We start from the raw sequence: 13,052 nt of genomic DNA on the forward strand, positions 1-13,052 counted from the left end.
CAACATAGCGAGACCCCGTCTCTTTTGAGTTCTTATCTTAAAATAGGCTTTCTTCCCACGTATATATCACAACAAAAAGTACTATGTTTACATTCTTGCACGACTGATTTCCCACTGCATCGTGAATTCCTTTGGCGGGGCAATATTGTCTTATTTTTATTTTTAATCTTACTTCACCATTACCTAGCGAAACAATTGAATATTCAGGTTGCCAAGCATTAATGGAGCCCCTATTGTATGCCAGGTACTATGCTGAGCCCAGGGGATCCCAGTACCTAGATTCGATGAGAATCCCACAATACACCACAAAATGCTCTTCGGAGAGCAAGACATCAGAATAGGAACTCCTTTTTGAGGGTTCATTTGCTTTGATCATTGAGGGTAACTGTAGGGTGTATGAAATAGTCCACTTCGTTAAATTTCAACACTGTGCACGTCAGGGAAAGGGGTCGTTGCTCCAGTACGCAGAGTCCCACCTGGGGAAATCCTCCCAGTGCGCTTCTTGTAAATTGTCTTGACCCGCAGGGGTCACTGTGGAGGCTGGCTTGAGTCCCGAAACGCAAGGGAGCAGAGTAACCGGCCTAGTCCGTAAGCTTTCCAGGAAGGAATGAAGTTTCAAGAAAATAGTTTGGATCTATTTCGAATTGTTTTGGTACAACGAAAACGGAGCTGACGACGGACTTGACAGCCGAACGCTGCACAGAAGTGACGAAAAGCAGTTCGCTTCAAGGAATATTGGGTCTTCTGCGCGGCCGTAGATCCGCCAAGTGCGCCTGCGCATAAGAGTAGCAGCGTTGAGTCAGGCCAGCAGTGGAGGAAACTGCGGTAGAGACCCTCAAGCCTCGCCATGAAAACCCGTTTCAGCACCGTTGACCTCCGCGCGGTACTCGCGGAGCTGAATGCCCGGTACTGTATGACGGGTGACCAGGCTCGTGCGGGTGGTGCAGGAGGCAGCATGGCCCCACCGTGGAAACAAGAACGGCCTTATGTTTCCCCTGGGTCCGCCTGGTCCTGTTCTTCTGTGGACCTGGCTAGGCCTGAGTGGGCGAGCGCGTGACATCTTTCCGTGGCCCTCAGGATACCGGGGGGACCCCGGCGGTCGCGTGCCCCACTCCCCGCTCTCGTGGGCTGCTAGTCTCACCAGGTCTTGCGTCCGGCTTTGGCGGGGCTCTCGGCCTGTCGGCGTGAGTCGCCCGGGTCTGGCAGCAAACGTTTAGTAAAAGACGAGACGCCAGGTGGAGGACGCCAGTGTAGTCATTTGCTTCAGAGGTTTCCAGACCAGAGGCTTGGTTTGTTAGACGCTCCTCCTCACCGCAAAGAAAGGCAGCATCGCCTTTTTAGCCGGAGTTAACAGATTTGGCCTGAGGTCTGCATTCTAATCTCCTTTCTATTATTCAGCTGTGTGAGCTTTGTCATATTTCTCAGGGCCTCGTTTACATATTTTCTTTTATGATTAAGTGGGTTAGATTTTATTGTATTTGCTAAAATATATATTGGATCACTTAAAAGACTCAAGGCATTGTATAGTGTTCCTAGAGCTGATAGACTACTTTCGTTCTTAAATAGTTACACTCAAGGTTTGGGCTCAATGTCTGATGGCCTTCAGACTGCACACTGGTTGACTCCTGCATCTTTAGAGTCAAAGATCCCCCCTTTCGCCGTCTCTGCTTTCGCCTACAGCTTTAAATTGTGTGAAGTTTTATGTTTCAAATGGTAGTATGATTTGTTACATGTTTCCTTTCTCTTTGCAGCTTGCTAGGAATGAGAGTAAACAATGTTTACGATGTGGATAATAAGACGTATCTTATTCGTCTTCAAAAGTAAGAGCATTTTATAGGCTTGTTTTATCTTTTGTATAATTAAATATGAGCTTGTTTGTTTTTTTTAACCTGAGTTAATGCTGCCCTAAAAATTTTTTGACTTTTTTCTTTTACAGACCAGACTTTAAAGCTACACTTTTACTTGAATCTGGCATACGAATTCACACGACAGAATTTGAATGGCCTAAGAATATGATGCCGTCTAGTTTTGCCATGAAGGTAAGTTTTAAGTTATACTTGAAGCTAAATTTTAAGGCCCTGAGATTGGTCACTAACAATTGAAATTATAAATGGGTTTTTCTTCACTGTTATAAATAAAATAGAGTAGTTGATAGATACTGGTTGAATAAAGGAGATGTTTATTAACTTCTCCCTTTTACCCTTCACGCCACTTTGTGCACCACATCTTTATGTTCCCACAGTTACCGTTCTAACTCAGGCTTTTATAATGCTGGACATTATAGCCATTTAACTCTAATACTCTTCTCACTATCAAAACAATTCTGTATTAGACCGACATTGGTTTTTCTAAAGCATCATTTTCATTAGTTTTCCCACCTTTTATGATTCTCTAATTGCTGAATCCATATCCTGTACCCCAGCATTCTTGGCTTTCCGTAATCTGCCCTCCTCCCTCCTTCCCTAGCCTTGTCTTCCACAGCTCACTTTTCAGCTACCAATCTGTATTTTGTTGGAATACTCAGTGACATTGGTATGCTACCAACCATATCTTTTTACTTTTCACTTCTCTTTTTGTTTTTACTATTAAAACTGAGATCCCACATTTGTGGATGTATTACCCTTTCGCTTATTGACACGAGATATACTGAAAAGCTCATGATGCAGAGGAAAGACATTAGAGTCAGATATACCTAACTTTGAATTAATGGTTTTGCTGCTGAATAATTTTATAACCTGGAAATTTTACTTAATCTCTTGGAACTTGTTTCTTTAAATGTGAAATGTAGATAATGCCTCCCTCATGGGGTTATTGGTGAGGATTAATTGAAGTTACATGTAAAGCACGTAACACAATGCCTGACACATAATAGGGCTCCATATGTATTAATTTCCTTCTTCCTCTCCTCCTCACTTTCCTTCAGAAATTTATTTGTTTTGGCATTGTGTTATTTCATTAGAGGCTTTACAGAGAAGATCCTTATCCCCAGCAACTTAGAATCTGTTTTGGATTACACGTTAGGTAAGTGTTTCCCAAATCACAAGGCCTGTCACAAAATTATCAAATTCTTAAAAGTTTAATTTACTTAATAGTAACCCCAAATGGTTCTATTTTGGGGATTGTCCTTAATAATAATGACACTTTATATTTGTATATACTTTTCAAAGAATAATGCATACTTCATTTAAGTTGTTTAATAACTTGGATATGAAGAACTAATATTGTTTCAGTTTTACATATGATATAACAGATAATAAGATATATGATACTGGGACTGTATAAACATCCCCAAACGAGGCTACATCAATAGGAGGTCAGACACTCAAAAAAAAAAAAACTTAGAATTTAATGAGTTAGGTGTACATGTAAATCTAAATGTGTATAAAAATTCTCTTCAGTGGAGCAGACAATGTTAAGTACTTTATAAATAACTAAAAGAGCTGCTACTGTTGTATGTCACAGGCAGGGTGATGTTTAGTATGTGGTAAATCACAGTGATTGTTCCTAATTCTCACATTTGGGGATGCCAGCTGTAGCTTTGTGGCACTGACAGAAGCTTGTTTTCACCAAGCTGCTAGTAGGGAAATAAAGAAAAAACAAGTTTTGCATATGTATTATACGTCCATCTATACTCATGATAATTTTCCCTTTTTCACCATTCCGTGGTGTGGACTTCTGTTCCATTCAAGGATGCCTTTTATCTTCATTTTAACTTTATTTTTCTCAAAATATTACTGGGGGAATTGATTATGATTTTAACCTGGAGATTTAAAGGCAGCCCTGAATGTAGGTCACTGTTTAAATCAAAATTAATATAGGCCACTTTTAAATGAGAACTATTGAAATTAGGAGGGAGAGATTATTCTATGAAGGTCGAAAAGTCTTACATCTGCCTGAATATATGTGAGTATATAATTCTGCCTGAATACATAAAATGAGAATTTTAGTCAATTTGAACTGTAGATCTGGAGAAGAACTCTTCTTAGTTATGAAAAACTTGGCATTAATTTGAAGAATGACCCTGTATATTCTTCTTCTCCTTTTTTTTAAGATGGTTTTAGTTTAAATTCTCTGTAAAATTTGTTTTGGATTTGAGGCTTGAAGAAAAGAAAGCATTCTTTCTTTCTGGTCTTGACTAAGGGATCTTTCAAATTCAAATCTAGAAACAATTGTAAAAATTTTTTTTAGGAGCTACAGAGTAGTCTTGTTTTTGGTCCATGTCATACTTAAATATTTGTACATATAATATAAAACAGTAGGTATTTACCAAGTAAATTGTCTTTGGGTTTAACATGTTAATTTTATTTTAATTGTTTATAAGAACAAGAACATTATGACTAGGGATAAGAAGAATGGGATTTGATAAAGGATAGGAGTTACTACATTTGGATTTGAGCTAGGTTGTTCAAAAGCCTGGAGATAGTACCAGAAAAATTCTGTTTGGGTTTTATTAATAAAGTTTGTGGGAATAGAGGGTAGTTGGTTGTAAGTTGGAGGACTAATTTATAGAATTCCATTAAGCTCCTGGTTCAGAATTTGTATTTGAAGTGAAAGATTAGTGGAAACCACTAGTTAATCTTGAACACAAACACACGAAAGGAAATTTGGGATACTTAAAAAATTTCAGTAGAAAGAGGCTTAAAAAAAAGATACAGCTTCGTGTGAGGTCCTCAGAATAAGAACGGATTTATTTAGCAGTGGTATAAAGCAACAACGTAAACTTCGCTATAGGTCTCTTATTGTCTACTTAAAAATTGGATATAAAATACTGTTTCAGAGTTAGCAGTCAGAGTTGTCTGAAATAAAATGTGTTTCCTCTGATTATGACTCTGTAAGTTTTAATTTTGACTATACTGTTTTATCTGTTAGTCTTAAGATGTTATTCTTGATGGAAATGAAAAGAAGAAACTTAATTATAAACCAATACTGAATGATTAGGAATTCACTTTTACTATATAAATGCCTTTTTTCTTCTCTTTCTTGCTAGTGCCGAAAACATTTGAAGAGTCGGAGATTAGTCAGTGCAAAACAGCTTGGTGTGGATAGAATTGTGGATTTTCAATTTGGAAGTGACGAAGCTGCTTATCACTTAATCATTGAGCTCTATGACAGGGTAAGTTAAATTTGGGGGATGGGGTGAGGAGAATTATTATATTGTTAATTATTCATGTAATAGTGCTGTCAGACATGGGCAGGGAACATTTTTTTCTTCTCAAAGGCCATTGATACACTAGGATAATAAAGTGCAACACGAGTAAAATGTAATTTTCCATTAATCTTCCTTTTTATCTGGAGGCCAGAATTTAGGCAGACTGTAGCCATTTAAAATAGCATTTGAGGGACTTCCCTGGTGGTCCAGTGGTTAAGACTCTGTGCTTCCACTGCAGGGGGTGCAGGTTTAATCCCTGGTCTGGGAACTAAGATCCTGTATGCCATGTGGCATGGCCAGAAAAAAAACAAAAACAATAATAAAATAGCATTTGAATGTAGGAGAGGAAGATCTGAGAACTGAAGAAATTATCTACTACTTTATATTTCAGGACTAGAGTGGTACAACCAGCAAATTGTCAAATAGTTTTGTCATAAATAAGACCGCAGTTGAGACTCAGGGACGTTGCCGTGTTTTCAGTGTCATCAGTCGTAAGAGGAAGACTACTGATGGCCTCACCATTCTTCTTGCCTCTTAATCCTTCCATTTAGTTACCTGTTCTATCTGGGAAATGTTTCATGAGCTACCTACAGCAAAATAAATTCCATTTGCATCAAAAATTTAAATATAAAGAGCGAAACCATAGAAGTACTAGGTGAAAATATGGATTAAGATATATGAATTTGGGATGAAAAAGACTTAAGCCTAACAGTGAAAACAAATATTGATAGATATGACTGCTTAATTTTAAAGCTGTGTAAGGCAGAAAACACCATGAACTGTTGATACATATATCAAAAGTGAAAAACTGGGGAAAAATATTTTAACTTGTGTGGTAAATAAAATGCTCATAATCCTAATACGTACCGCAAAAAAAAAGAAAAGAAAAGAAAAGGAAAAAAAGAATGTACAGGGAGTTCCCTGGTGACCTAGTGGTTAGGATTCTGGGCTTTCACTGCCGTGACCTGGGTTCAGTCCTCGGTCAGGGAACCGAGATACTGCAAGCTGTGCAGCGTGGCCAAAAAAAAAAAAAAAATAAGGGAGAGAATTTGAAAAAGAATGTACGGGAGCAAGGGTAGATTATTACTTTTTCTTTTTTGCGGTACGTGGACCTCTCACTGTTGTGGCCTCTCCTGTTGCGGAGCACAGACTCCGGACGCGCAGGCTCAGCGGCCATGGCTCACGGGCCCAGCCGCTCCGCGGCGTGTGGGATCTTCCCGGACCGGGGCACGAACCCGTGTCCCCTGCATCGGCAGGCGGACTCTCAACCACTGCGTCACCAGGGAAGCCCGCAAGGGTAGATTAGAACATTATTTTTGGAAGATTGTTGGACAGTATATAACATGATTTTTAAAGTTTATGTGCATAACCTTTGACGCAGGAATTCCACTTCTAGCAATTTATCATAAGAAACGTTTGAGGCAAGTGCTCAGGAAGGACCATACCAAGGATAGTCTTTATAGTGTTTATAATAGTTAAAACTTGGAAAGAAGCTAAATGTCTTTGTTTTTTTGTTGTTTGTTGTTTTTTGCTTTTTCTCCATTTCTCTGTGACTGTCATCTCTTAAATGTTCCCATTTATTTCTTGCATGAGTCACTTGGGCTGGACTTATCACAGCTTTTAAGTGGAAATCGGTCCCTAGTTGTTCCTCATGTGTGGAATTTTTCAATTCTAGCTAGACTCCAAGCGACTCCATTATTCAAAGCTAAATTTCTATGAATAAGAGATTGGTTAAATAATTAAGGGAGACCCGAATAATAGAATGTGTAATTTTAAAAAATAATATTGAGCTGTTTGTTTTTTCTTCTTTCTTATCAGTGTTTTTTACCACATGCTTTTAATCATTTTAAGGGTTTTGTTAGATATACGGCACATACGTTATAAGTGTGCACTTCAGTGAACTATTAGAAGTGGACATACTTGTATTAGTTATTTACCTGGATGTGGGACCGGGACAGTGAGACCACCTGCTGATCCTTGCACTTGTCTTTAATTGTCTGTGCACTTCTCTTTGCCTCTAATTCCTTCACCCATCTTTCTGCCCCCCCCCTCCCCTGCAGGCAGCAGCAGCTACAGCTGCAGTGGCTGCTCTCCTGGAATTGATTTTTGTATGTGGTCTCAGGTAGTGGTCAATTAAAAAAAAAATTTGTATGATAACCTTTTTAAAACCTTTTTTGTTTTGAAATGATTATAGATTCACAGGAAGTTGCTAAGATAGAACAGAGAGGTCTGGTGTACCCTTCACCCAGTTCCCCTCAGTTGTTACATGTTACATAATTATATTACAATAACAAAATCAAGAAATCAATATTGGTACAATGTATGCATATAATTCAATGCATTTCACCATGTTTGTAGATTCAAGTAACCACCACTGCAATCAAGATACAGAAATCTTCCATTACCACAGAGATCTTCCTTGTGGTACCGCTTTGTAGTAACACCCACCCCTCTTCCTCTCATCCCTGCACCCTGGCAACTACTAATTTGTTCCATCTCCATAATTTTGTCATTATAAATCGGGTCTTTAACAAAGAAGGCAGTCTCAGAACCTTGGTGAAAAGGACATACCAGATAGTCTTAAATAGGAGTTGATAAACTACAGCCTGTGGCCCCTTTTTGTAAAGCCTGTGAGTTTAAGAATGGTTTTTACAATACATTTGAAAAGAGCTCTTTAAAAAGAAAGAAGAATATGCAACAGAAACCATATGTGGCCCACAAACCCTAAAATATTTATTATCTTGCCTTTTATGGGAAAAGTTTGCTGACCCCTGCTCTTAAATAATAGACTCATATTTTCTGAGCTAATATTGCTTGGACAGATGCTAGACTGTATCAGGGATGCCAAGTTAGGATTTTTAAGATTCTTTTTAGTCTAGAAGCAGATGCCTTCATGAAAATAGAGTGTTAACCTATGATCTAGGACAATCAGAATTGATTACACAGGGCTGAATAAACTGGGGAGAATCTGATTGTGGTTATTTTTTTCAGAATGTTGTTGATATTATTTTTATGATAGTTATATGATAAAGCCCTTCTGACGTGTAACTTAGTAACTATACTAGTGCTAGTTGGAGTGATACATTCTTTAAATGGTAGTTTGCTCTCTTTGGTCTCTTAGAATTTAGGAACACTTGCCTTTTACTGAGATTGTTTTACTGCTCAAGACAATGTGTCTATTTACATAGGTTCAATAAGAATTTGTCCTTTTTACCAGGTTACAATTAGGCAAATTGATTGTGTAGCCAAGGTCAAACCTAGAGTGTCACATTTGAGAATAAATCTCATTCAGTTAGATGTGAAAAGCTCACCATTAAGGAAAAAAGGTTATACTTCATATGTAAAGCCAGTGTCCACAAAGCCCTCCTGAGAACCTAGTCTTGTACCTTATCTGTGGCATATAGGATCCTAGCCTGCAGGAAGTAAGGAAGGTCACTTCTTGTAGATTTGTGTGACTTCTCGTAGAGAAGAATTTACTCACATTTATAGGTGCACCACAGACAAAACCAGTAGTGATTTTTTCTTTTCTTTTTTTGGTTTCCATAGCTTTGAGTTAGAAGCAAATAATAATTTTTAAGTCTCTGGAATAATAGAGGCTATTGAAGATATAATTCCAAATTTCTTATGAATTCTTCAGGCAGCAGTGATTATGAAGGCTTCAGTAACTGCTTGATACCATGTGGCTCTAGATTTGCTGTCTATAGTTTATACATATGTTAGTTAACATTTCTTGCAGCACTTGCGTAAATAAATCAGTCCAAGAAACAAAGTAGCTTTTTCTGTGTACATGTGTAATCAAAAATAATTTGAGATGTTGTAATCATGAGAGGAGACTGTTAAAAATTATCCAAAATTTGAAAAGAGACAAAAAGGACAAAATGTCATTTTAGTATCCTGCCAGGTGTTGTCTAGCCGACACTCCTGGGGATTCTAGGGATGTGTTTTTTTGGGTTTTTTTTCTCTAGTTGCAGCAGGCGGGGACTGCTGTTCCTTGTGGTGGGCGGGCTTCTCATTGTGATGGCTCCTCTTGTTGCGGAGCGCGGGGTCTAGGCGTGAGGGCTTCAGTAGTTGCAGCACGCGGACTCAGTAGTTGTGGCTCACAGGCTTACTTGCTCCACGTCATGTTGAATCTTCCTGGACCAGGGATCGAATCCATGTCCCCTGAATTGGCAGGCGGATTCTTAACCACTGTGCCACCAGGGAAGACCCTGCTGTTTACTCTTGATTAGGCTCTTTTACAACTCGTTAATGGTGGACTTTAACCTATAGAAAACTGATAGCAATGCAAATAATTCTTGCCTGATAGCAATGAAAATTAATTTCATCTAGTAGAGATTCAAATTATCTCTGTCCAGAGAAAAGATAGCCCCAGAGGTTGCAGTTTTATTGCCCTAAATTGGCAATCTTACATAATCATTCTTTTCTCACCCACTCTAAGTAGTTCACTTACTTCATTTCTCTTAGAACCAGTTTTGTCATCTAGTTCTCTCATTAATTAGTTGAATAACTTTTTGGCAGTTATAAAAATAGTATACTGTTTTCTGGTGACCACTGTTTCTGTTGAAACCAGTGTCAGTCATACTGTTGCTCCTTTGAAGGTAATCTCTCCTTTTTATCTGGGTGCTTTAAATTTTTTTCTCTTTGTCTTTGATTTTCAGTAGTTTGCTATGATATGTCTAGTTGATTTTCCTTTGTAATTACCTTCTGGGGTTCACAGTGCTTCTAGAATCTGTGAGTTGGTGTTTTTCATCAGTATGGGAAAACTCAGTCATATTTTCTTTTGATCTATCTTCCACTAATTTTATTGCTATCAGACAAGAATCATTTGGAATCATTTGTAATTCCTCTATTATCTTATTCCTCTGATGTCTGTTTTATAGTCTGTTATTTTTTTAACTATAATTACATTGTCTTGTCTCCTCCCATGCCTGGTTACTTTATTGTGTGCCAGGCATTGAGTAGGAAAAGTAATAGATAAATCGTGAGACCTGGAATGATGTTATCTTCCTTTAGAGAGGATATTTGCTTTAGACAGGTAGCTAAGAACACAAGTAATCCCATATTACGTTACTCCAATCAAGAATTGAATTGATTAGGAGCTGGGTGTGGGAAAGCTGGAAAATTTCTGGTTCACTCCTCCTGGGACGCAGCCTTTTAGGGTCAGTATTCATAGCTGAACTTATCAGGGATAAATCCCCTTAGCCCCTACCCCTTTCACTTGGACCCTGAACTCAAATTTTTATTCTCCTTAGTTGTCCTGTGAGCCTGTCAAAATTCACGCTCAGCTTCCCAGCCTGTCAGCTGATTCTTAACTGTTAGATAAATGATCCTAGGGAAGAAGGAGCTCTAAGTGTGGAGCTCACCTTTCTGAGTTTTCCTCTCCTAGATTTTGATCCTATAAATGTTTACTGCCTGTTTGCATTTTTTGTTTCGTAAGAGACTTGCTTTGTATCTTGTCCAGTTTTTCTTTTTCTCAGTAGGACAATAGTTAGAATTATCTAGACTACCATTTAAATTAAAAATGTTTATACAAGTAGTACACAAATACATTCTCAGTATATAGAAAAGTTTGTAGAATTAAAATTGAAGGTCTTATCATCCCTGGCCTAACCAGTTCCTCATCCCAAAGTAACCACTGTTATGTTTGGTGTCCTATTTATGATCCCTTTCCCCCACTCCCGCCCACCCCAATTAAAAAACAAGAGAAGGTTTTTTTCATTGGGGGGGGCAGAAATCTCTAGAATGTAACTAATTGCAGGCTGCCTTAGGTTTAACTCAATGTGAAGTTTAAGTTATATATCAGACATAGGCCTTCCCTTTTTTTTCTTTTTTTCCTTTTTCAATTTAAACTTAGCACTTAATGAAGTAAAAGTTCTTTCCACAGAATAAAAGTCTTTATTATCATTTAAAAATTTAAATAATTTTTTTATTTTATAGTAATACTAGATTTGTAGAAAAGTTGCAAAGATAATAAAGAAAATTCTGGTATACCCTTCACTTAGTTTCTCTTAATGTTAACATCTTATATAACCATGGTACATTTGTCAAAACTGAGAAATTCACATTGGTACATTACTGCTAATCAAACTACAGACTTTATTTGGGTTTCACCAGTTTTTCTACTCATGTTCTTTTTTCTGTTCCAGGATTCAATCCAGGATACCCCCTTGCATTTAGGGTATTTCTGTTTTGAAGGCTCTGCTCAATTGGCATGTGTACTGTCTAGGTTCCAGAGGTCCACTTAGTGATGAGTTTGGAATAGATATTCAGGATTTATATATGAGAGTATATGCTTAGGAATTTTCAGTACTCACTGTGGTATTTAAGAGAAGTATGTTAGTTGATTCTTACAGTAGATCTTGAAGATTGCTCTCTCCTCTCTCTATACCAGGGTCTGAGCTTCTAGCCTTCATGTCTGGAATTTTGATGTATGGTTTATCTAGAGTTGATCAGACCTTGGGTAAAGAGGCTGTTACTATTCAGACTCACTTAAAGTCAGTTTATTAATTTGTGAAAAGAAGGTTCCAGTAAGAAAGACTCTGGAGAAAGTAAAATTAGAAAATGGATTATTGAGTACATCAGAGACAAGTGCAGTATTTCCCCAAGTACGTTCCTCGACACCACTTCCATATGATAATAGCCTAGAAAAATGGTTCTCCTGGTCATAAAAATTTGAAGAACCTTGAGAATAAATAAGGTAAATATTTTTTTTTAACTCTAGGACTTACCAGTGCCTTTAATATGATCGTGTGATGTGTACATCCCCTAGGGAAGGATATGTTACATAGAATTTCCAAAACTTATTAGATCACAGAATTTTTTTCTTTTTAATGGGAGTAGTGGAAACCATCTTAACAGAATACTTTTGGGAAACCTTGGTTTAAAGAAAGCCCTCTGACGGAAGTAACTGCCTTACTGGAATCTTCCAGATGTCCTTGATAACTGAACAGTTTGATTCAACAAACATTTATTGAGCACTTTCTATGTGCCAGGTCCTATGGCCAGGTCTGTTTTTCAAGTCACACCTTTATGAACCAATCAGACACTATATGGACTTCTATCCAAGTCTCCTACTTTCCTTCTCCAGTTAACATTTCTGTTCTTTAAGTTAAATGTTTAAATTTCTAAATGCATGATTTCTTTGAAGTTAGAACCTTAAGCAGTAGGTCCTACTCTTTCAACACCTACTAACTTCAGGTTATCTACAGGCATTCCTCATTTTACTGAGCTTTGCTTTATGCTTCTCATATACTGCGTTTTTTACAAATTGAAGGTTTGTGGCAGTCCTGCATCAAGTAATTTTTTGCTGTCAGTGCCATTTTTCCAACAGCATTTGCTCACTTTATGTCTCTGTCACATTATTAAAATTCTCACAATATTTGAAACTTTTTCATTACTATTGTATTTTTATGGTTATCTGTGATCAGTGATTTTTAATGTTACTACGAACAACTCATTGAAAGCTCAGATGATGGTTAGCAGTTCTTAACAATAAAGTATTTTTAAATTAATTACGTACCTTGTTTTTTAAAGTATATTATTATCTTTATACACTATATTATACATTGTGTTACGATACATTATATTTTACATTATATTATTAAACATTACAATATAGTGTAAGCATAACTTTTATATGCACTGGGAAACCAAAAAATTCGTGTGACTTGCTTTATTGAAATATTTGCTTTATTTCGGTGGTCTGGAACCAAACCTGCAATAACGTCAAGGTATGCCTGTATATTTGTGATCAAGGTGAATGGTGGCCCCATCTAGTGAACATTATCTTGCAACCTGTTATTCCTCATGAGATTGGGGCTGTTCCCACCGTCTTCTGGGACCACCTTCTAAGTACTTGCTAAGGCACATGTGACCATTTATTTTCATGGATGCTTCTTTGTAT

The 13,052-nt window shown here is 37.5% G+C and overlaps 1 protein-coding gene across 2 annotated transcripts in view; it reads left to right on the forward strand.

Annotated features, from left to right (window-relative positions):
* The first annotated feature begins 584 nt into the window (after nt 1–584).
* NEMF (nuclear export mediator factor) overlaps nt 585–13,052 on the forward strand; it is a 52,359-nt gene continuing 39,891 nt past the window's right edge. For both annotated transcript variants that reach the window (XM_024768166.1, XM_024768241.1), the window contains exons 1-4: nt 585–906; nt 1,752–1,820; nt 1,937–2,039; nt 4,988–5,113. In XM_024768166.1, coding sequence (XP_024623934.1) covers nt 848–906; nt 1,752–1,820; nt 1,937–2,039; nt 4,988–5,113 — 357 coding nt within the window. In that variant the 5' untranslated portion in view covers nt 585–847. The remainder of the gene's footprint in view (nt 907–1,751; nt 1,821–1,936; nt 2,040–4,987; nt 5,114–13,052) is intronic.

The sequence above is a fragment of the Neophocaena asiaeorientalis genome, unplaced genomic scaffold (genome assembly GCF_003031525.2).
Source record: "Neophocaena asiaeorientalis asiaeorientalis breed wild unplaced genomic scaffold, Neophocaena_asiaeorientalis_V1.1 scaffold233, whole genome shotgun sequence".
NCBI lineage: Eukaryota > Metazoa > Chordata > Mammalia > Artiodactyla > Phocoenidae > Neophocaena > Neophocaena asiaeorientalis.